The 24,369-nt window shown below is 44.1% G+C and overlaps 1 protein-coding gene across 9 annotated transcripts in view; it reads left to right on the top strand.

The window, feature by feature from the left end:
* The window catches only part of SCML4 (Scm polycomb group protein like 4), a 122,697-nt gene that overhangs the window by 73,534 nt on the left and 24,794 nt on the right, over positions 1 to 24,369 (top strand). For 8 of the 9 annotated variants that reach the window (XM_050786745.1, XM_050786742.1, XM_050786744.1 and 5 more), the window contains 3 exons: positions 1,145 to 1,274; positions 4,081 to 4,281; positions 5,825 to 6,019. In XM_050786745.1, the coding sequence (XP_050642702.1) occupies positions 1,163 to 1,274; positions 4,081 to 4,281; positions 5,825 to 6,019 (508 nt within the window). In that variant the 5' untranslated portion in view covers positions 1,145 to 1,162. Of the gene's footprint in view, positions 1 to 1,144; positions 1,275 to 4,080; positions 4,282 to 5,824; positions 6,020 to 9,387; positions 16,836 to 24,369 lie in introns of those variants that run through there. The other variant, XM_050786746.1, reaches the window with a different exon arrangement.

Raw genomic sequence — 24,369 nt, 5'->3', positions numbered from 1 at the left:
TATTCTATCTTAAAAATCCAGGAAGAAAGTGAAGATATAGATGAGGACTGCACACATGTTAACAATAGGACATACAACCTTGCTACTCAAAGTGTGGTCCATGGACCAGCAGCATCAGTGATACCTGGGAGCTCATTAGAAATGCAGAATCTCCTGTCCCAGCCCAGAACTCCTGAATCAGAATCTGCATTTCAACAAGACCCTCTAGAAGGCTGATTGCAAAAATTGAAAAGCTTTGGTGTTGGGCAAGGGTCCCCAAACTTAACTGTGTATTAGAATCTCAACATCTTTAAACACTCCGGATGTGCGTGTCTCACTTCCAGAGACCGACTTAATTGGTCTGGAATGAGGTCTAGATATAGGTCAGAGGTGAAGACAGGGACATGACTGACTTTCTTCATTATTTTTGGGTAGAGAACTAAGATTAAAAGCTTGTCTCTGTACTAGTCTTGATATAAAGAGTAACTTGTTAATATGGATATCAACCAGTCGTCAACTATTCATCTTCCCCTTACTCCGTAAAAGCAAATTTCAACTCCTCCTTTGTGGTTTCAAGTGAAATCATCAAGGTGGCCGCTGCTCATTCTCATGTCCACATCCGGGCTAGTTTTGTCACTATGCTGCAGGAAATAAACACAGCAGTATCTCAGCCTCTTGGAGGAATGGCTCCTGCTCTCTTTTCCAGCAGGATCCAGTGATTTTTGTGAGCAGGGAGCTTGGGAGAGAGTGAAGAGAGCTTCAGGGTTGGTCTCTGGCTGGGTGGATACAGGGAAAGCCCTGTCCACAGGATTCTAGGGAACACAGGGGTGCAGGCTGGAAACTCTCCTATCCTGCATTCGCACTCAAAGAGTTCATGGATGCCAACTCTTTGCACCTCTGTGTGCTCCTGCACTCACTGCCTGACACTGTCATTTCCTGGGTGGCTCCTCTGTAAGGGTGGGATGAGAGGTAATCTCTGAGTGTGACCCCAAATATGAATCCTGAGCATAAACTTGAATCTGCAACTCAGGCCCCGAAGCTGCAGGATGGAAAGACATGAAAGCATAATCGAGCAGCAACGGTTAACTGCCGTCTAGGACAGAATCTGGAAGGTTGTAGAGAATACTGCCAGATTCTCATTGACCAAATGGGCTCTCTCTTCCAGATCAAGTCTCGGGTTCTCATGACTCCCTTAGCCCTCTCACCTCCACGGAGTACCCCAGAGCCTGACCTCAGCTCCATTCCTCAGGACGCAGCCACGGTCCCCAGCTTGGCGGCCCCACAGGCTCTCACAGGTAGGTCAGCAGAATGAACTCCAAGGCTGTGATGGTCTGTAGAGAACAGGGCAGCCACCATCTAATCGTTACTTTGTAGATTAAAGAGTTGTTGCTGAGATGCCTCAAATTAGGGATTTAGTGTGCTAGCCAGGCAGCAGACAGGATGACCAGAGTCCCTGAGAGCACCAGTTTACACATCCCACAGCTTGGATTATTTAAAACTTGGTTTTCAGTGCAGCTTGGGTGTAAGTGGTTGCTTTGGTTGGAGGGAGGTGGATGGCAGGGGGACACAGAGTGGCCAGATGTTTATTTTCAGAGCCAGGTTCCACTGATCCATTGCACTGATCTGAGCCTGCTCACCTTAAACAGGGCTCTGGTCCCTGTGTTTGCTCTTCCAGACTTCCTAAGGATCCCATTCTCCCTTAGTCTGACACACTACCCTCCAACCCAGTCAGGGTAGCAGGTATTCCAATCTCTGTCTCTGGTGGGGCATCCACCAACTGACAGTTTCATCATAATAGTAATGACAATCTGATGGTGTCTCTCTCACACACACACACACACATGCATGCACGCACACACACACGCACGCACACACACACGAAGAGAATTCCCCTATGTCACAACCCCAGCCCCTCTCCCATCCCATTTAAATCCCTTCAGTCGCTCCCGTTGCTTTTAGATGAAGCCCAGACTTGTCAATCTGGCCGACAAGGCCCTACAGGCTCCATCCTGTGGTTCACCCCACTGCTCTTCTCTCAGTCCCCAGGACTGGCCACAGGGTCTTAGCATATTCTCTCCCTCCATCTGGAGTGATCATCCCTTCGGGCCACCCTATTCCTCCCTTATATCTCAGATCAGGCATACTTTGTTCCAGAAAGTCCTCATAACTTTCCTGCCAGGGTCCCCCAGATGGGCTCTCCTAGCCCCTCCCCATGTTTCTCACAGCCACAGTTTCACATGGTCTCACATCAGCTCATGGGATGATCTGAATAGGCCAGCTTCCCCCACCAGGACATATGCTCTGTGAAGGCAAGGACTGCTTCATTTTGTTCAAGCCTTCTTTGTAGGGCGTAGCATAGTGCCTGCATGAAGGTCTTTTATTAGTTAGATTTTTCTTATCACCTGGGATGAGACCTGGACTCTACCAGAGTGTCTTCCAAAAGACCTGATCCAAATTCCTGTTGCATCACTGGCTACAGTGTTTGAGCAGTCATCTAACTTCTTTAAGCCTCAGTTTCTTCATTAGTAAAGCAGTAATAATACCACCCAACCCACATGCTTGTCTTGAGACTATAGTAGGTGCTCAAAAAAAAAAAAAAAAAACTATTTCTCCACCTTTGCTGTTACTACTTAGTCTTTCCAAAATGCCATTGGTCTCCTCTTAAAGTCCCTCTTCAACACTCCTTTGCACCAGTGGCCTCTAAGGTAAGATGCTTATGGGAGGATGATGGGGATTGAGAGGGCAGATACACAAGAGGAGTCATTAATGTATGGAAGACAATGTAACACCTACTATTCCTATTCATCTTATCTCATCCTTTTACAATTTCTATTTCTTGGATACGTTTTACAATGTATACAATGCTTATTAGACAATGCTGTAACATGTCATTGAAAGTGAAGGAAATAACTTTTGGGTCTTATTTCCAAGTTTTGGGTAGTTTTTTCTCAAGAGGTCGGCCAGGGCACCCTTCACCTATTAAGGAGTCTGACCTGATGTCTGGGACAATGAAAAATCTTTAAGCAAACAGTCCAAAGACAGGCTGACCAGTTTGGCAACTGTTACCAAATTACAGGTGGTATAGGTAGTTGGGGGTTGGAATTTATTCATTGTCATAGAATAGAATGAAGTTGAACTTGTATAAACTAGGTCTGAATCCCTCACCCAACAGACCGAGCTAATTTTACTGATGGTAACTAACTCTTTGGGCAATCTTCTCTGTACAAAATCTTTGGGCTAAAAAAGGATTTGTATTTCTTTTTCTCTTTAATTGCAAAATTCATAAAGACTCCACTTCATTTACTGAAGTCTATCATATATGAAAACCAGTTTTGTAGACATTCTAACATTTTTGTGTTTGTATGTAATATTATATAAACAACATTTATATAATATTATATTAAATAAATTAGATACTTTCCTGTAAAAAATTCACACCATACATTAATACAGTTAAGAATGTATATAACCTATAAATAAATAAACATGGTTTGGGACATGTGCCCCCCAATTTTTTATCAGTGGGGTTTATTACCCTAAAAGTGTAGAGACCATTGACTGGGTTCACCTAAATGGGTTGCTGAATGTTTATTTTCTCTGAGATTGTAACTAGCACTGTCTGTAGAGCTTTGTTCAATACATAGTCTCTGGAGTGATCAGTGTCATCTTGATTTTTTGGTTCGTAGACGGTTAACAAAGAAATGGCGAAAACTGTCTATAGCTTGACAGCTCCTTTGGAGGAGGTAGAGGAGGTTTTGTATGTGTACTTTCCCAGCATGGAAATACCTGTATACACACGGTCCGTGTGGGCCACCATAATGGTCTTTAATTCAGATTTCAGTAGATCAGAGTGGACCCACCTATCCAACTGTTTTCAACCAAGAATGTCCCCGAGTTCAGGCCCTACCACTTGGGGTGTCTAACTCTTTTGCCTCTTTTACTTCTTAAGTTGGGAAGAATCCACCCCACTTTTGCCCTTTCCAGCTTTCCCAAGGCCAGGGCCAAAGGGGCATGGCTGAGGCATCCCCCGTGTACACAGAGGCCTCCAGCTGGCCTGATGCGGGCCTGATGCCGAGGGCTTTGTGGCCTCTGTCTCCGCAGTCTGCCTCTACATCAACAAACAGGCCAATGCGGGGCCCTACCTGGAGAGGAGGAAGGTGCAGCAGCTCCCGGAGCATTTCGGGCCTGAGCGGCCATCGGCGGTGCTGCAGCAGGCCGTCCAAGCCTGCATCGACTGCGCCCACCAGCAGAAGTTGGTCTTCTCCCTGGTCAAGCAGGGCTACGGTGGAGAGATGGTGTCAGGTAAGGCCTGGGTTAGGTTGCACGAGGAGGCCATGGATGTCTTTCTGCAGAGGAAGCAGCCATACTCAGGCCTGGGGACAGCGGGTGTGGCCAGGGTCTGTCCTACCTCTGCTGGGCTCCTGGGGCCTTTATGAGCCTGTGAGCTGAAAGCCTCTCTCAGGGCTCAAGGAGAGGATGAGTCCACGCCTGGGTAAGAAGACTGGATTTCTGATCCTCATCTTGGCTCTTCTCCTTCTCCCACTTCCCACTTCCAACCCTTTGTGGGTTTTTTTGTTTGGTTTTGTTTTGTTTTTCTCCACTTCAAAATATTTTTTGCTCCACTTCCAAATATATCCAGAGTCCAACCACCTTTCACCACCCACAGCAAACCTCTCTGGTTCTTTAAAAATCTAAGTCAGATCATGCCCCTCCTCTGCCCTAAAGCCTCCAATGTCTCCCATGTCACTCCAAGTAAAAGCCCAAGTCCTTACAAAATCCCGCAGGGCCTGTGTGACCTGGCCCTGGCTACCTCTTTAATCTCTTGGTTATTTCTCTCTTGTTCCCCATTCTGTTCTGGCCGAGATGACCTCACGGATGTCCTTTAGGTTCTACTCAAATGCCACTGTATCAAAGAATCCTTTTCTGACCCCTTGTCTAATGTATCAGCCCTTGTCACTCTCCGTTTGCTTATTTATTTATTTATTTATTTATTTATTTTGAGACAGGGTCTCACTCTGTCGCCTAGGCTAGAGTGCGGTGGCACTATCACGGCTCACTGCAGCCTCGATCTTCTGAGCTCAAGCAATCTCCTGACCTCAGTCCTGCAAGTGACTGGGACTACAGGAGCATGCCACCAAGTCTGGCTAATTTTTTACAATTTTTTGTAGAGATGAAGGCCTCACTATGTTACCTAGGCTGGTCTTGAACTCCTGAGCTCATGCGATCCACCTGCCTCCCAAATGCTGGCATTACAGGCATGAGACATCACACCTGGCCTCTTTGTACTTCTGTACTCTGCTCCATTCCTTTTTCATAGCACTTACCACCGTGCAGGGCAGTGGGGAAACATCATGGTTTCAACTCCATCTCAGGGCATGTCTTGTTATTCAAGATCCTTCAGAGTCAGAGAAATCCCTTCTTCCATGGTCACAGCCCTCCTCCAGTTTTATCCCCTGATGTGATGTGATAGAAAGGGTACTTCACCTCTGTGGTCCCAAAGAACCCATAACCCTAGTCTAATCATGAGAAAAACAGACAAATCTGAACGGAGGGACATTTTACCCTGAGCAGTACTCTTCAAAGCTGTTAGAGTGATGAAAAACAAGGCAAGACTAAGAAACAGTCAGATCAAGGAGACGAAGAAGACGTGACAACTAAATGCATGTGATCTCCTGGGTGGGATCACGACCAGAAACAGGACATTGTGAACAAACGGGTGAAATCCAAATACAGCCTGCTTAGCAACAAAACAAAACTGAACAAACGAAAAATCCTCACCAGGGCCAATTGACTTGAGGTTTTCTCCAGTGCCCGGCTCTAAGCTGCCTTCTCTCTGATTTTCCAGTCTCAGCTTCCTTTGATGGCAAACAGCACCTGCGGAGCCTGCCTGTGGTGAACAGCGTCGGCTATGTCCTCCGCTTCCTTGCCAAGCTGTGCCGAAGCCTCCTGTGCGACGACCTCTTCAGCCACCAGCCCTTCCCCAGGGGCTGCAGTGCCTCTGAGAAAGTTCAGGAGAAAGAGGAAGGGAGGATGGAATCAGGTAGGCCTCGTCCTGCTTACCCCACCTGCAGGGACACCGCCCTGTCCCAGGTGTCTCTGCTCTTCCACTACGGAGGTAGCCATTGTAGCTCCTGGGAATTCTGCCACTGGAGCCCTATGGGCTGCCTGTCTGGGTGCCTGGGAAGTATTTGAAGCTGGCTGGGACAAAGGGGTGCCTGGACAGTCCCCACCCTAGGCTGCAGAGGGAAGTGGTCCCTCCAGCTATGAAGAGCTGACATTATAACTTTTAGGTCTATGTTATTAGAATTTAGACAATGAGACCACATCACAACATATATAACAAATAAGTTTCTTCACTCTCCTCTAATTGAAACTCTGGGCATTTGTCATTTTTGAGTAGTTGCAGGACTACAAAACTAAGGAACTCATTCCAAAGAAACTAGGGCTGTAGAACTGATGATGTTGGTCCTGCCTGGGAGTCTCAGATGCCTAGCCATATGAATTAAAGGTGCAACAAAGTGTCTATTATTGCAGGGATTTGACTGGGCCATATATTAAATATGTCTTCTGGCAAAGGTTAGTGTTCCTTTCTCATCACAAGATAGAAAGTGGCCTAGGGGTTGAGCACCTGTTTGTACCATTAGCCACAGAGTAGCTCAGGATGGAAAAGTGGCCCTTGGGGAGGGCAGCAAGGCCACATGGGCATACATAATGCAGTGTTGTCTACCCAAGGGGCTAGATACCAATAAGGAGTGCTCCTTCTCCACTGAGCAGTCCTGAGTTATAGGTCTGCAAAGAATCTCAGGGATGGGTAGAAATGTTGCCTTTATTCTTTCTCCGAACACAGAGTTGTTGGTATATGAAAAGCACACAGGCAGTACAACTGGAATCCAGTTATTATGTTAGTCTGTAAACATTTGGTGAACCCTCTTCTGTTCCAAGCACTGTGTGAGACCCTGCCTTGGATGAGTCAAATGCATGAGCTTAGGAAAGTTTTTGAGAAATAGGGTAACTGTTACAAATAATAAAAACCAGATACATCTGCAGGTATGTGCTCACAGACAGGTTTAGCACATTCAACAAAAGGATACTTATCATAAGAGAAGCTATGTCTCCAACTCAAGGGGACAGCAGGGAAGGATAAATTTAGATTCTCAGCATAGCTTTTCTTGGATACTATCAAAATCTTTCCTACAATTTTGCTTTTATCTCTCTGAGTCCTGGGAAACAGGAAGAAATTTGGCCTTTACAAAGGAAGGCACCTAATTAAATATGGTTGGTGTGAGCAGATGCTATTTACTTTTATGTTTTTCTTGATGTCACTATATATGTGAGCTTGGAGAAGTCTCATCTCTCTCTGGGCCTAGGTTTCCTATTGGTAAATGAGAGGTTAGAGTTGCTGATACAGAATGTTCTTCTGGTTCCGACAGTCTATGAATCTGGCCTTGCCTGTAAACCCTAGTTGACTCACAAACATATTCTTAAGCTATTTATCTTCTAGTGAGTGTTGCAATGAGAAAAGCAGAATCGTGTGATTTCACTTCTCAGATGCTTGCCTCATTGTTACATGGAACACACAATGACCTATGGGACATCATCATAAAGCAACATAACCCATGTCTCCCATTGTCCTCTAAGCGTATCCTGTGGGACTCGTTCTTCCCCGACTACGGATGAAATTCAGGACAAATATTGGCTTTTCTGGCTCCTTTCAGGTTACAAAATGTTCTCTAGTCAATAATTGATATGTCCAGGTCAGGGTGATAATTGAACTTTATTCTTAGTGAATCTATTATAGGTTTTTACATGTGGTTGCCATGCAGCTTATAAAAAATACGCTACAGATATAAAAAGTTATTTTAAAGAAATTACAACTTATTTTAGATCACACAGACAAGAATAGAAACGAGGAAGAAATGAAAAAACAATCCTGCCGTTTAACTCCATCCCCCCCTACATTTTGACTTTTAATTGCCTCTATTTATATGTTTTGATATTACCTATCTCCTAAGAGATTGTTCTAGCTATTATCGCTTTTAATAGCTTTGTCTTTTGGGCTTCATACTAGCTTTATAAGTGGATTATACACAGCAATTACAGTATTAGAGTGTTCTGGGTTTGTCCGTGTACATAATGGTACCAACAGGCTTAGTACCTGTAGTGTTTTTTTCTTTCACATTGAAAAACTCCCTTTAGCATTTCTTGTAAGATGCCTATGATGGTGGTGAATTCTCTCTGCTTTTGTTTGTCTGGGAGAAACTTTATTTACCCTTCATATTTGAAGGATAACTGCTTGATACAATACTGTTGGATAACAGTTTTTTTTTCTTTTAGTACATTGAAAACGCTGTTCCGTTCCCTCCTGGCCTATATGGTTTCCATTGAGAAGTCTGTTGCCAGATGAATTGGGGTTCCTTCAAATGTCATTTGCTTCTTTTTTGTTGCTGCTTTTAGGATTCTCTCTTTGTCCTTGGCCTTTGAGAGTTTGATGATTATAATATATGCCTTGGGGTAGTTTTATTTGTTAGAATCTGTTTGGTGTTCTCTGCCCTTCCTATATATGGATAATTTAGATCCTTCTCATGTTTTGGAAAGTTTTCTGTTATTATTTATTTGAGTGAGCTCCCTACCCCTTGTTCTTGCTCGACTCCCTCTTGAACACTAATAATTCTTAGATTTTGTCTTTTGAGGTAATTTTGTGTATCCTGTAAGTGATCTTCATTGATTCTCATCCCTTTTCCTTTTTTCTCTTTTGACCGTATTTCCAAATAATCTATCTTCGAGGTCACTAATTATTTCCTTTGCTTGATCTACTTCACTATTGAGAGTCTCTAATTTAGTTCAGCAAATGTATTTCTTAGTTGGAAGATTTCTGTTTGATTTTTGTAATTATTTCAATCTCTTTGTTAAATTTCTCTGATATATTTCTGAATTGCTTTTCTGTGTTATCTTGGAGATCAGTGAGTTTCCTTAAAACTACTACTTTGAATTCTTGGTCAGAGAGCTCACATATTACCATCTTATTAGGGTCAGTTTCTGGTCCCTTGCCTTGCCCATTTGGGGAGATCATGGTTTCCTGTTGGCCGTTGTTTCTTGTGACCCCATCTCTCGACCTGACACCAGGACCCAATGAAAACTCTTCTCTAGCTGGTCATTTACAATTCTTTCCACAGTCCAAGGCCTCTGGGGGTAAATCTCTAGATTCAGCTGAAGCCCTCTCGCGCCTCCAGACTGTCCTGTGAAAAAGGATATGTCTATGTCTTTGCATAGAAGGAATATTTATTTCAGTCTTCTCTGACTTATTTGGCTTTTATTGGATATATTTGTTTATAGGTTCTTTACTGCTACGTCACTGTCTTTCGTTTTTTGGCTCTACATGGCACCTTAAAAGCATTAGTGAATGATGGAAAATTTCCAGAAGACAGTTAATCAGATGATAACAAGATGCAAAGCCATGACAGCTAAGGAATTATGGAAGGAACTGGGATGTTTTTGGAAGAAAAAAAGAGAAGATTTGGGAAAGATATGATTTTATGTTCCATGTATGACAGCAGGTCAGGTGGCTTTGCTCTCTGTGGTCCTGAAGAACAGAACTGAGACTAAATAAGGTCTTGTCCCTCAAACTCTGGTCAGGGGCATTGCTGTCACCCACCAAAGGCAAAAAACTCAGTGGCCCTCCAAGACTTTCAAACAACAGATCCCCAGGTGTTTTGAAGACACATTAGAGAAGCATAGATTTAAGGAACACTCTCCCAGGTAGAGAACTTGGCAGTTAAATAAGCAGATGGAACTCTCGGAAGATAGTTCCCTCGGGAGTCAGGTGAAGTTGACATTGTAAAGAGATTTGAAATGTCAAAGACACTCAGAACTTGAAGGGGCTGCTTGGGAGGTAGGTGATAATGATCTCCCCATTGTTGGTGACAAATATGTGTGACTTGTTAGGGTCATTAGTGGGAATGTTGGCCACCCAGAGGAGTAGGAGCAAGATGTCCTCCCTGGTCCCTTACAGGCTGACAGTTCCAGGCTGGAGGTGGCAGAGAACAGCCCTGTACAGCAGGAGGGCAGGTTACCCTCAAAGCATTAGCAAGGGCCTCCCAGAGGTGAAGGTATGGACACCAGGACAAAGTGGCTGTATTAGAAGCAAGACCTCTTCCCCTGAAGAAGAGGGAGGGCTTCTTCCACACCTCTTCCTCAGACCTTTGAAATATAAACTCTCACTTCTTTTTTTTTTGGGGGGGGGGGATGGTGTCTGGCTCTGTTGCCCAGGCTGGAGTGCAGTGGTGTGAACTCGGTTCACTGCAATCTCCACTTCCCGGGTTTGAGCAATTCTCCAGCCTCAGCCTCCGAAGTAGCTGGGATTACAGGTGTGCGCCACCACACCTGGCTAATTTTTGTATTTTTAGTAGAGACGGGATTTCAACATGTTGCCCAGGCTGGTCTCGACCTCCTCGGCCTCCCGAAGTTATAAACTCCCTTTTCAAATGATCTTTTTCCTGTGCTTAGGGAAAATCAGCCTTCAGGCTTCCCCGCTGCCTGAATTCAGGCTGGAGGTTAGAGTTCTTGGCTTGAGACCAGGAACTGAGTTATTTCCTTCCAATTCTATTAGCTGACATCTGAATGTGGTTTGTGCTTGAGGAAGTAACACAGCTCCCTGGGCGCTTTAGGAGAATGGAGGCAGAAAGATGGATTTGATAACATTGATCTCTCTGTCAGAAGTCATGAGATGACCATGGGGAAAATGTTATCTTGCCTTTGAGTGTTAAAATTTAAAAAGACCCGAGTATAAATATGCTTTAGCCAGTGCTTCTCAAACTTTAATGTGCAGAGACCACCTGAGCATGTTGCTAAAATTCAGATTTTGATTCAGTAAAGTTGGGGTGGGCCCTGAAAGCCTGCATTTCTTTTTTGAAAAAAAATTAATTAAGCTAAATTCAATTTTGTATTTGTACAAGTTTGTGGGGTACAAATGTAATTTTGTTACATGCATAGATTGCACAGTGCTGAAGGTAGGGCTTTTAGGGCACCCGTCACCCAAATAATGTACATTGTACCCATTACATAACTCTCCTCTTCCCTCCCACCTGCTCACCATTACAAGACTGCATTGTCTATCATTCCACAAGACAGTCTGCCTTTTGACAGGTGCCCAAGTGGTACTGGTGCTGCTGATACTGGTGCAGCTGATAGGGCGGGGACCACACTCAGAGTGATAGAGTGTGGGTGAGCTGGCAGAGCCCTGCTCACACAGAGAAACTTATTCCAAGTTTTCAGTACAGTAAGTCTGTCTGTGCTAAGATGGTTCTTCTCTCCTACAAGTGTTGCCCCTGAAGATGATCCAGTGTCCAGTGGAGGTGTTTCGTGGGCTGGAAAGGAAGAGAAGGGCATGAAGAGCAGAGTGGTTGGATTGAGGTGGCACTTGTATAAATCCAGAGGAGAAAGACAAGGCTTGCATATCTGGGGAAGAGGGTGAAAGATAGGAAAGAATGATGACAAATTAACAAACAAATTTCTCCCCATGGCCAGCAAGCACTGAAGCATGGTCTCTGGTGCCCTTTCAACCTTCCCCAACCCCAAGAAGATGTCCCTCTGTTCTCCCCAGATCCTTATTTCCACGTCCACAATGGCATTTGATTCTGCTTTATATTGCAGGACTCTGCGTCCAGATCTCATTTTCCTGCTAGATAGGCCTGGGGGTCCCCAGCAGAGCCTGAAACACAGCAAATATGCAGTAAATACCTACTGACTTGAATTCTATGCAACACGATAGAACAAATTGTCTGCTTACCAAGAGTAGGAGATCTTTGGAAACCACAAATGTGAGAGTTGAACTCTTCTGCAAGATCTAATTTAGTAGCTGGTTTCCTGCCTTTTGAAGGTTTAGCATAATGGGGACAGATTGTTTACTTTTGTTGAGTAGCTTCTTTCATATACAGATGGCAGGGGGTGGAAGATGAGAACGGACATTTATTCTTGAGGTTTACTGTTTCCTTCCTTGGCTGGTGGTCTTTGAGCAGGCACCAGAACACCCTCCCAGTAATAGTCACTCACAGTGTTCCGTTACGGCTGAACCTATACACTCAGCATTGAGAAATCAAACCTGCTTCCTTGCCCAACCACACATTTATCTAATAGAATAACATTACAGAGAATATAGAGAATGTCTATCTTTATGAAAGATCATTTATTTTTAAAAGGGAACAGGGTTCATCAAGAGGCACGAGTTTCATTACATGGACCCATCCATTTCGTCAGTTGGCAGATAGTACCGAGCTCCCCTGTTTGTAATGCAGTGAGGTACACAGGGCCCAGGTCACTTGTTCAGAGCCACACACACAGCAAGATAGCAGCAGAGAGGAAACTGAGAGCAGGTCTTCTCATCCCCGGCCCTTTGCTTTTCCTCTCCAGTCCTGCTGTCCATAAGACCTGTTATCCAGCACTGGCTGGGTGGGGTGTGCGTCCCTGTTTCTCAGCTCAGAGGGCGGACTGCACACAATAGATGTCCACAAGGGGCTTGTGGTACACCTGTGTTTCTTCTAGCAAAGATGTGAAAGAACAGAACAAACCCCAGCCCTCATTTAGCAAAATCAAGGAGGAAACTACACTCTAGGAAGATCAATTCTCTTCTCCTCCTGGGTTTCCTGCCTTTCCCACTCGGGATGTTTTCCTCATGTCCTTGTGCTCTGGCTACATCGGGGCTGGATGACAACCACGGGGCAGGCAGAGCCCATCATTCCAGCTGCCTGGAGAATTTCCTCAGTTTTACAAAACCCACACGAGTAGCCTACTCCACCAGACAGTGTCGGAGTTTGATCTGTTGTTTGAATTAGTATGTGGAATGATGGTAGAAAAAGAAAAGAAAGGGGGAGTTCTTGATTCGTGGGTAAAGAGTTTCAGTTTTACAAGACGAGTTATGGAGATAGATGCTGGTGATGGTTATGCAACATTTTGAATGTATTTAATATCACTGAGCTATATGCTTAGAAATGGTAAAGATGGTAATTTTCTTTTTTTTTTTTTTTTTTGAGACAAGGTTTCATTCTGTCACCTAGGCTAGTGTACAGTGGCATGATCTCAGCTCACTGCAACCTCCACCTCTAGGGTTCACGTGATTCTCCTGCCTTAGCCTCCCAAGTAGCTGGGATTACAGGTGCCCACCACCACGCCTGGCTAATTTTTGTATTTTTAGTAGAGACGGGGTTTTGCCATGTTGGCCAGGCTGGTCTCGAACTCCTCAGCTCAAGCAATTCACCTGCCTCAGCCTCTCAAAGTGCTGGGATTACAGGAGTGAGCCACTGTGTCCAGCCAAGATTTTATGTGATATGTATTTTACCACAATAAAAAAAATGAAGAAAAAAAAAAAACAGAGCTGGAATCCCCCCTCCCACAAAAACAGAAAGAAAAGAAAGGAATGAAGGGAGGTGAGTTCCTGCAGATGCCTTTGCACCTGCTTGTGTCCCAGTGCAGGCCACATGACTGGAGCATTGTGGAGCTGTGTTTGCTCTGTCACAACCAAGGGCCACATGAACAAATGAGTTCTCTCATTCTCAAGCTGAGCATTAGAAAGGGGGTCATTTGGAAGGAGAATAAACTATTGACAAGCTCTGGTCTTAAGAATACTTGCAGAACGTTTTGATGAAAAGGTTGAAAAAGAGTGTTGAGGCCAAGTGCAGTGGCTCATGCCTGTAATCCCAGCACTTTGGGAGGCCGAGGTGGGCGGATTGCTTGAGGCCAGGAGTTCAAGACCAGCCTGGCCAACATGGTGAAACCCTGTCTCTACTAAAAACACAAAACTTAGCCAGGTGTGGTGGCGGATGCCTGTAATCCCAGCTACTCAGGAGTCTGAGGCAGGAGAACCACTTGAACCCAGGAGGTGGAGGTTGCAGTGAGCCAAGATCGTGCCACTGTACTCTAGCCTAGGTGACAGAGCATGATTCCTTCTCAAAAACAACAACAACAACAAAAAACTAAAAAGCGTCCACAAGTTTTGTAGAAAATACAAAAGCCTTCATATTTTTCCTGACACTTAGGGCCACAGAGGCCAAGCTAGAACCCTAACACCATGGAATAAGGAGTGTTCTCCAGGGCAGGATTCCTCATCCTAATTCTCCCTGTGTGCCTATGTAAGTTCATTTAGGAAAAACTTTATTATATTTTCAGTGATATCTTTCATTAAATTATGATATCTGTACCTATTTTAAAATATTGAACTAAAAGGGAACAATATAATCTCTTTTTTAAAGAAAGGGCCTCCAGAGAAAAGCCTGCATTTCATAGAATTTAAAATGGATTCTCTACTATGTCTAGCAATTGATTGGATCCCTTTGCATTGTAAGGCTCAGGTTCTCTTTCATGTCCTGTAGATACTGAGGAAGTTATTTACGCAATAACTATTAACCAATTAATGAATGTTCCAATTAAGTTGTTTTAATTGCCCAAGTTATCCTCAATATGAACTATTATAATATTGAGTCGTGTTGACCCGTTTGATAACATTTTGGTAGAAAGTAACTGTATTCAAACAAACAAACAAAAAGAAGTGAACACTCTTCTTACGTAAATCACAAATTATTTTGTGGATTAAAGATGCCAGCACCTGAGACTTGAGGAGCAGAATGATGCTGGCAGTAAACCCTTTATAGACTTTCTACTGTTTGGGGGTGTGGAGGAGAAAAAGAGCGTGAAAAAAAGAGGTCAAATGGACTCCTTCTTCCTAGAAGGCTGACCCCAGGAATCCTCTGAAAGACACCTCTACCTCTACCCTATGCCCTCTCTTCAAATGACAAAATCTACTGGAAATCTCCTGTGTTCCAAGAGGTGAACAGTCCTTCATGTGGCACCCCCACTCCTCGATTCTCCGTGAGCCATTACAACTGGCCAGATGGTGGGGGGTCTCCCGGCCTCTCTGTCAAACAGTTGTGTCTGTGTCCACTGCAGAAGACGTTCTGTGTTTCTGGTGAACCTGTCCAAAGAGGCTCCTGCCTCTGACAGAAGAGTAGGTCCGGGGGATGGGCCAGGCATCTAAGTAGATCCAAGGGGTTGGAAACCAAGTTCTCTGATTTACACCTCAGAACAGCGGAAGCACAAGGACTGGTGGAAACAAAGGGACAGGGTATGTGAGATGCAGCCATTCGAGGCCTCCAGGACCTACACTGGTTGTGTTAGAGACCCCTTTTGGTTGTTCCCCTGGACCGCAACCCTGAGCCCCCGTGGCGGACCCTAAGGTACTACTACCTGCAGACTACCCCACCATTATCTGTTGTCCATGCATGAGAACTAGGGTTAGAATGGCAAACCATGCTAAGAGGAGCTGAAGCAGCTTGGGAAACCAGTAGGCTTCTAAGATGAACTTCATGAACTCTCTCCTAATAGTGGGTGCTTTGTGGGTTTCATTCATAAGCAACAAATCCTTTGCTAAAAAAACTGCAACAAACAAACATAAACTCCCTGGTAGAGAAGTGGGCAGATATTCTGTACCAGATACATCCTAGCTACTGCTGAGTTAATAATGACAACTTCCAATCTGGACATGCAGAATCAAGAGGAATGAAATAGCTTCCCTTTTTCTGTCCACATCAGTTATCTTTTGCTGTGTAATAAATTACCCCCAACACTTAGGGGCTTAAAATAACATTTATAGTCTCACAGCTTCTGTGGGTCAGGGCGCCAGGTGCAGCCTGGACCACAGACCCTCTGGTTCTGAATCTCTCACAAGGCTGCATCTCAAACCTCAACTAGGGTAGGATCCACTTTTCCAGCTTTTTCACACGGTTGTCAGCAGGACTCAGTTTCCCTTGAGCTGTTGGTTTGTTGCCAGATGGGTCCCTTTGCAGAGCATCTCACAGCACAGCAACTTGCTCCACTAGAGTGAGCAGTGCTAGGAGTGCTATGAACCTCTCTCAAAGTTGAGCTGTCCATTTAGAAAGGAAACTTACAAGGTGTCCTCTATTCCAGGAACTTCAGCATTTTCCTGATTAAGGACCACTTTTAATTTCCCCAGGGTTCTACAAAAGACCAAAAAAAGTGTGGGGGCTGTGGAGGAAACAGCGTGACCACAGGAAGTCCCACCCACTTCACCTCCCCCAGGTCTCGGGAATTCTCATAAGCTTGGCGTGGAGGTTTGGCGAAGCTGCAAGATCATACGGAGGGTGGTATGGAACCTGCTCTCCTCCTGAGAGCACAGAAAGGGCACTCGTTATCCCAAACAGATGACTTTGGTCAAAAACGCCTTTGGTCAAAATTTCCAAAGGAGGAAATCAGTGCCTAGGCTTAGAACAAAGTCTTAAGCAAACCGGAAACATCTGAGAGGATTAAAGAAGTTCAGGTGTCAGGCATTAAAATTATGGTTGGTTGCTGCGCATCTCATTAGGGGGGAAAAAATAGAAATGTACTTAAATGGACCAGAGGGGAGTCATAAGGTTGATTTTCAGGGCTGAGTGATCTGAACTGCAGAGACAACCTTAGAGAGAAAATCCATACTGGCCAGAGACCAAGTTAATGGAAAATTTAATTGAAGCGAATGAATGCTCAGCCTCATAGGTAGTACGGCCCTGTGCCCTTTGAACCAGAAAGGCTGGGCCAGGAGGCCACAGAGGTCCCTAAGGGAAAACTCCCTTATCTGCAAGAACAAGGGGCGGGACTGAGTTTGAGAAAAGAAAATCTGCAAACCTCCACAGGAGCCTCAGTGAAAGGCTGCACGCAGGGGAGGAAACCTTCGGTTTCGGTCACCAGGAAGTCCCTTAGAGATTCACAGCAGAAGGCCCCTCTGCATCCCACAGCACCAAGCACGTGCTGGAAACCGGGGGTCCCCCAGAGGAGAGCGGGAGAGGCTGCCGGGTGGCGGAGACACAACCACCAAGGTAGGCACGGAAGCACCTGTGTCTGGGCTCTGAGTAAAAGAGGTGCAGCTGGCACAAGCACCTGCTACTGCTTCCTGCGCCTTCTCCCTCCTGCCCCTCTCCTTGCAGGTCTCCTTCTCCTGAACTCTGTAGGTGATGGCATCTGGTTAAGCAAAGAGGGGTAGCTGCTCCACAGCTCTACCAATCTGCCAGCTGCACTCCTGCCTTTTCCGGTCTGGGTTTCAGGGCTAGGGATCTCTGATGCTGCCGTCTCTGTCAGCAAGCCGAGCCAAACCGTTCACACGCGGAGCCCACAGGACACTGACCATAGCCTGGGCAGGGTGTGTGTGGCCGGCGGGGCCGGGCAGACCTGCAAAGGGGTCAGGCGATCGATCCTGAGCAAGGCCAGGGCTCCCAGTCTGGAGGAAGGTGGCCGTGCTGATTGTGGAAAGCACTCACTCTGCAGCTGCTCCCTCAACTGGGAAGACTGATGTGGGAAGTGGGGGGTGAGAGAGAGAGAGAGGGACAGACAGAACTGTTTAGCGATGACAAAGAATAGTGTCTAAGAGCAGATGTTTTGGTTCTTATTGCCTGAACAGGTATTATGTGAGAATAATTTTACATAGTGGAATTGTTGTGTTTCAGGACTTCATTTGGTTAGTGAATCCAAGTGAAATGCCAGTTTAATTTTAAAAAATAAAATCAATAGTCTGAGCCCGCTGGGCTGTAAGTAGTTAGGTCTTATGTCCTAAGTGAGGAGAGAGCTGACGCTTGGTCAGGAGCATCTGTAGTTTTATACACAAGGTCTGTTTCCCCCTCCCTGCCACTCTGCTTTGGGACTTTCTCTTTCTCTCTCTGGCTCATGGCGTTCTCCTGCACCTCTTTCTCTTTCTGCTTCTCTCTTTGGAGGTTCTCTGTATTCCAGGGGCTCACACCTGACCCTCCAGGACTGCAGCAGAATTGGGCTGCACCGGAGTGTCCTGGAAGCCATGAATGCAGGGGCATTCCCCAACCCCATCTCTACCCCAGGCTTCAGCAGTGGGCAGGGAGCCAGGGAGGAATCCACACACCCTGGACTCAGAACCCTGAAGCTTTGTTCCCTAAACCGGAAGGCTTAGGCACAGTTCAGATTCTTATGCAAACAGGTATCCCTTGAGGCTTGACTGGCTTTACACGCCTCTAGAGTGTTCTTTGGCCTCCCTAATAGGCAGGCTTTATGCACAGTGGCTGGAGGGAACCATAGTCCACAAGCAGGTTTAGAGATGGTGAAAAAGGACCATCAGTCTGTCCTGAAAGCTCCCAGGACACTAAACCTTGAAAATGTGGCAGATTTCTTTGATCGGGCCACATGTGCGTTTTCCTTTCTATTTAAGCATGCTCTTGTGACTGTGCAAAAGGCAGATTATTCTTTTTTTCTGGAGGAAAAGATTTAATCATTCATAAATGGCAACATTAGTCTCTTGGCTGGACACAGAGGGTTACAGAAGTGTGTAAAAAGTCACTCATTTACCTTGCTTTGTTTAGCTGGCATTCTCCACTGCAATTAAATGGCCTCACATAGGCTGGGTTGGAGCCTCTTGTTGATGAGTGGTGCCAGGGTGACAAGACAGCTTCTTTCAGGTGGAAAAGGATTTTGTACAGACACAGGAGGAAAAGACCATGAGTGCCTTCACCTGTGACTGCGGTCTGCCAGGAGTCTGTGTGCGGGAGTTAGATCCTCCAACAGGTCGGCTGGCCCCATCTGGTGTTTGCTCACCAGTCAGCCACAAAAGCGCTTGAAAAGTGGGGGTTCCCTCTCCAGGTACAGACTTGGTCCTTTCTTTTTACCAACTTTAAATATTGGATTTAGGTAACAAACATATGTCACAGTTCAGTTGAATTCTTAAGCTCCTAGAAGTTCTGCATACCTAGAATTCATCTGCCTGCATGTTGGATGACCTAACATGTTGGATAGTATAAAGAGTGTATGTCCAGCAGTCATGTGTTTTAACTGAAGCAAGAGGGATTGAGGCTAGATGTAAGGAGGAACTTTTAGGCAACGAGATTCATAGCACAATGGCCTCACTCTGAAAGAGATTGTGAAATCTCTTTGGGGAAGCTTTCAAATAAGAGACTCAGTTATCTACTGTCGTTTCTTTTCTAGACAACACCCTGCCTGAAGAGATAGGTTGGGGCTAGCTCAATGCATTCCAAATATTAATTTACCACCTTCACAATTTCTACTGTGTCTGAGTAACACTTATAGAACTGTCTACTCAAGATATTCCTTTACATTAACTCTTTTAACCTTAGCCATTAGTCAGCTTAAGCAATCATCCTGTGTCAGTGAAATCATTGTTTGATGTGCTAATTGTATGTCGTGGATGTACGCTGAAATACATGACAATAAAAAAACATTTACTGGTTGTTGTAGGCTGAATTGTATATGTTCAAATTCTAGGGTATCTGGAATCTTTTTTGGAAATGGGATCTTATTTGGAAATAGGATCTTTGCAGATGTACTCAAGTTAAAGGGAAGTCATACTGAATTAGGGCTCTAATCCCATGACTGGTGTCTTTAGAAGAAGGAAATCTGGACACAGATTGTGACACACAGGGAGAACACCACAGTGGAGTCTGTGGCCACAGACACAGTGTTCCATCGCAGTGGAGACCGGAGCACTGTGTCTCCAGCCAAGGAACTCCAAAGATTGTTGGCCACCAGCGGAGGCTAGAGAGAGGCCAGGAGGGATTCTCCCCTAGAGTCCTGAGAGGGAGCCGGGTCCTGTGGACACCTTGATTTCAGACTGGTAGACTCCAAAACTATGGCAGAATACATTTCTGTTGTTTTAAACCATCCGGTTTGTTAGTTTCTGCAGTCCTGCGAAGTGAATACATCCATGTGGTTCCCTGTCCCGCCAGTGGGACGCATTTAACATTTAGGGAAATGCTGGGCTGGGTGCTTGTGAACGTCCTTTTCCTTCCTGCCACCGAATGATGAGGGCCATCAATGCATCCATCACTTTTACGCTTAGCCATGATGTGTCAGAAAACCCCTCTATAGAAAAGTGAGGAAAATGCAGTTTCAATCGGGTTTGAACAGATCTATTTAATCAATTCTGGAAGCCACTGCAGTGTGTGCATCTGAACGTGCTGTTCACTCGCAGCCACTTTGCAGAGCCATTTCTGGGGCTTGGTGATTTGTCTTGACAGTTGTCCACCTGGGCAGACTTTGGAACCACCAGCACATCCTTTGCCTGGGTAGAAGGTATTGCTTGATGCCCTCCAAAGCCTGTTTTCCCTTCTGATTAATTCATTTGGATCATAGCCCAGAGGTTAGCTTTTATTACCTTTGGTCTCATCCATGGGCATCAGTAGTTTATTTATTTATTTTTATGTATTTATTTATTTTTGAGATGGAGTTTTGCTCTTGTTGCCCAGGCTGAAGTACAGTGGCACGATCTTGGCTCACTGCAACCTCCATCTCCTGGGTTCAAGGGATTCTCCTGCCTCAGCCTCCCAAGTAGCTGGGATTACAGGTGCCCACCACAACACTCAGCTAATTTTGTATTTTTAGTAGAGATGGTTTTCACCTTGTTGGCCAGGCTGGTCTCGAACTCCCGACCTCCGGTGATCTGCCCACCTTGGCCTCCCAAAGTGCTGGTATTACAGGTGTGAGCCACCGCGCCTGGCCACCATCAGCAGTTTTAAAACCCATTCGGTGCATGTTCCCTTGTTCCCCATTCCCACACTTTGCCAATAAGGGATCTGCCATCTGCATTTGTATTTTCCAACTATAGTGCCAATCAGTGAATTATCTGCATTCCCTACCTTAGACTATCAGAACTATGTAGACATATTTAATTTAGACTTAAAGTGTTTCATAAACAGGATACTGTTTTTGTTAAATCTTTTTTCATTGTTTATCACAAATCTACATAAAGAATTCATATGTAAGCTCTTTATAATACCAATTTTAATGAGTCTTCTGTGTAACGGCAGCCTTACAGCTAACATTGGCTCAAATGTTTACTCAATAAATATTTATCAAGCACTTCCTCTATTCCAGGCATCATGCCAGATACTGCATGTAGCTTCCTCACATATACCAAAGCACCTGACATGTGGGACACAAAAAGGATTGGTATCCCAGACTATGAGAACTTTCCAACGAAAGGAATGTAATGGTGGCCTCACTGCTTACTGGCTTTAGACTGTAGATAGTAGAAAGTCGATGCTCAGAACACGTGAGTTTTCCTTTCCCTCACTCCATTCAGAAAGCAGCCTAGTATATAGCTCCATAGCCAGCTCCTTTTTAGAATCTGCCTTCTGATGGCTTCTGACCCAGAGGGAGGAGATGCAGTGAGGCCATCAAGGCAAAGATGTAGCATTCCAGCATCCTGAAGACATCTCGTAGCACTTCATTAGCGGCACAGCATTCGGCACAGGGCATGCATACCCTTCAGCTGCTTAGGTTATGTGTGTCCTGGTGGCCAATGTGGTGTTTGTTACACCTGACTGCATATCATTCTTGAGAATATGTTCATAGCCTCATCTGAAAAGCACTGAACTTCTGCAAATGTCTTTTTTTAGAAAAATCTTTATTGAGATATAATTCGTATATCATACAATCCACCATTTAAGGTCCCATTTGGTGACTTTTAGTATATAGCTATGTGCAGCTATCAGCACAGTCAATTGTAGAATACTTTTATCACCTCAAAGAAACCTCCCACATACCCTTTAGCTATCACCCACCTCCATACCCCAACCCCAATCCCTAAGCAACCATGAATCTACTTTCTGTCTGTACAGATTTGCCTTTCCTGGACATTTTATATAAACAGAATCATTTGATGTGGTCTTTTGTGGCTGGATTCTTTTACTTCTCATAGTATTTCAAGGACCATTCACACTGTAACAGGTATCAATCAGTACTTCATTCCTTTTCATGCACAAATAATATTTTGTTATATGGATATAACACATTTTAAAAATTCATTCGTTGAAAGCCACTTGAGTTTCTTCCACTTTTTAGCTATTATGAATAGTGCTGCTGTAAACACTCATGTACAGATTTTTATGTAGACATTTGTTTTCATTTCTTTTTAGTACATACCTAGGAGTATAATTGCTGGTTCTTACGATAATTCTACTTTAAGCATTTGAGGAAGTACCAGGCTGTTTCCCAAAGTGGTTGCACCATTTTCTATTCCCACCAGCAGAGTGTGGGGGTTCTAATTTCTCTAGGGTATCACCAACACTTCTTATCTGACTCTTTGATTATCACCTTCCTAGTGGGTGTGAAGTGGTGACTCATTGTGGTTTCGATTTGATTCAACTCATGTGCCTACTGGCCATTTGTATATCTTTTTAAAGAAATGTTTATTCAAGTCCTTCATTTTAAAATCAGGTTGTCTTTTAACTTTTTATTGAACTAGAATAATTCTTCTTTTTTTAATTTTTTTGAGACGAAGTCTTGCTCTGTCGCCCAGGCTGGAGTGCAGTGGCGCCATCTCGGCTCACTGCAAGCTCCGCCTCCCGGGTTCATGCCATTCTCCTGCCTCAGCCTCCTGAGTAGCTGGGACTACAGGTGCCCACCACCACGCCCAGCTAATTTTTTGTATTTTTAGTAGAGACAGGGTTTCACCGTGTTAGCCAGGATGGTCTCGATCTCCTGACCTCATGATCCACCTGCGTCAGCCTCCCAAAGTGCTGGTATTAGAGGCATGAGCCACCGCACCCATCCAAGCTAGAATAATTCTTAATACAGTCTAGTCCCTTATACAGGTTGGTTGTGTAAGTCTAGTCCCTTTTACAAGATATACAAGTCCCTGATCAAGTATATAATTTTCAGGTATTTTCCCCCAATTTGTGAGTTGTCTTTTCACTTTCTTGATGGTGTTTTTGTTTGTTTGTTTGTTTGTTTTGAGACCGGGTCTTGCTCCATTGCCCAGGCTGGAGTGCAGTGGTGTGATCTTGGCTCACTGTAACCTCTGCCCCCCAGGTTCAAGCAATTCTCATGCCTCAGCCTCCCAAGTAGCTGGGATTACAGGCTCGCATCACCACGCCCAGCTAATTTTTGTATTTTTAGTAGAGAGGGGGTTTCACTATGTTGGCCAAGCTGGTGTCGAACTCTTCATGTGATCCACCCACCTCTGCCTCCCAAAGTGCTGGGATTACAGGCATGATCCACTGTGCCCAGTGCAAAAGTGCAAAAGTTTTTAATTTTGATGAAGTCTAATTTATTTTATTTTATTATTTTATTGCTTTTGCTTTTGGTGTCAAATCTAAGAATATTTTGCCAAATCCAAGGTCACAAAGATTTACCTCCTATGTTTCTTTCTAAGAGTTTTATAGTTTTTGCTCTTAAATTTATGTTTTTTATTCATTTTGAGTTAATTTTTATATATGGTGTGAGTAAGGGTTTTGCTTTAGTCTTTTACATGTGGATATCCAGTTGTCCTAGCACCATTTGCTGAAAAGACTTCTTTCTTCCATTGAATGGTCTTGGCACCCTTGTGGAAATCAGCTGAACATATACACATGGATTTGTTTCTGGACTCTGAATTCTATTTCATTCATCTGTATACCTATCCAAATGCCAGAACCACACTGTCTTTTTTCCCTCTCCAATGGCATTGGTTTTATTTTTTAAAAACAATTTTTTAAATCAATGCATAATAGATGTATGTAATTTTAGGGTACATGTGATCATTTGATACATTCATATAATTTGTAAAGATCAAATTAGTGTACTGGGACATCCATCGCCTTAAATATTTGTCTTTATGGTATAACCATTTGAATTATTCTCTTCTAGCTATTTTGAAATGTTTAATAGATTGTTGTAAACTATAGTCATTCAAGTGATTTCTCAAACTCTAGGTCTTATTTCTTCTATAAAACCATATATTTGTACCTTTAATCAACTTCTCTTCATCCCCACTGACCTCTGACCTTCCTGGCCTCTGGTAACCACCAATCTACTCCCTATCTTCATGAGATCCACTTTTTTAGCTCCCACATATCGGTGAGAACATGTGATATTTGTCTTTCTGTGCCTGGCTTATTTCATTTAACATGATGAACTCCCACATTGTCTTGATTATTGTTGCTTTGTACTAAATTTGGAATCAGGAAGTGTGAGCCTTCTACTTTGTTTTTGTTTTTCATGATGGCTTTGGCTATTCTGTGTCCCTTGCAATTCCATATGAGTTCTGGAATTAGCTTGTTATTTTCTACAGAGAAATCAGTGAAGATTCTGACAGGGATTGTGCTGAATCTGTAGATCAATTTGAGGGGAATTGCCACCCTGAAAATAAGCCTTCTGATCTATGAACATGAGATTTTTTTTTTCCATTTAGTTATATCTTCTTTAATTTCTTTCAACAATGTTTTGTAGTTTTCAGAGTTTGTTTGAACTTTTATTAAAGTTATTCCTTAGTATTTTATTTTATTCTTTTTCATACTATTATAAATGGAATTATTCTCAATTTTATTTTCTAATTGTTAATTGCAAATGTGTAGAAATACAATTGATTTTTGCACATTGATCTTGTATCCTTCAACCTTG

Source organism: Macaca thibetana, chromosome 4 (assembly GCF_024542745.1).
Source record: "Macaca thibetana thibetana isolate TM-01 chromosome 4, ASM2454274v1, whole genome shotgun sequence".
Taxonomy (NCBI): Eukaryota; Metazoa; Chordata; class Mammalia; order Primates; family Cercopithecidae; genus Macaca; species Macaca thibetana.
Note: the sequence above shows the minus strand (reverse complement) of the source record. Positions and strands in the feature narration are given on the sequence as shown.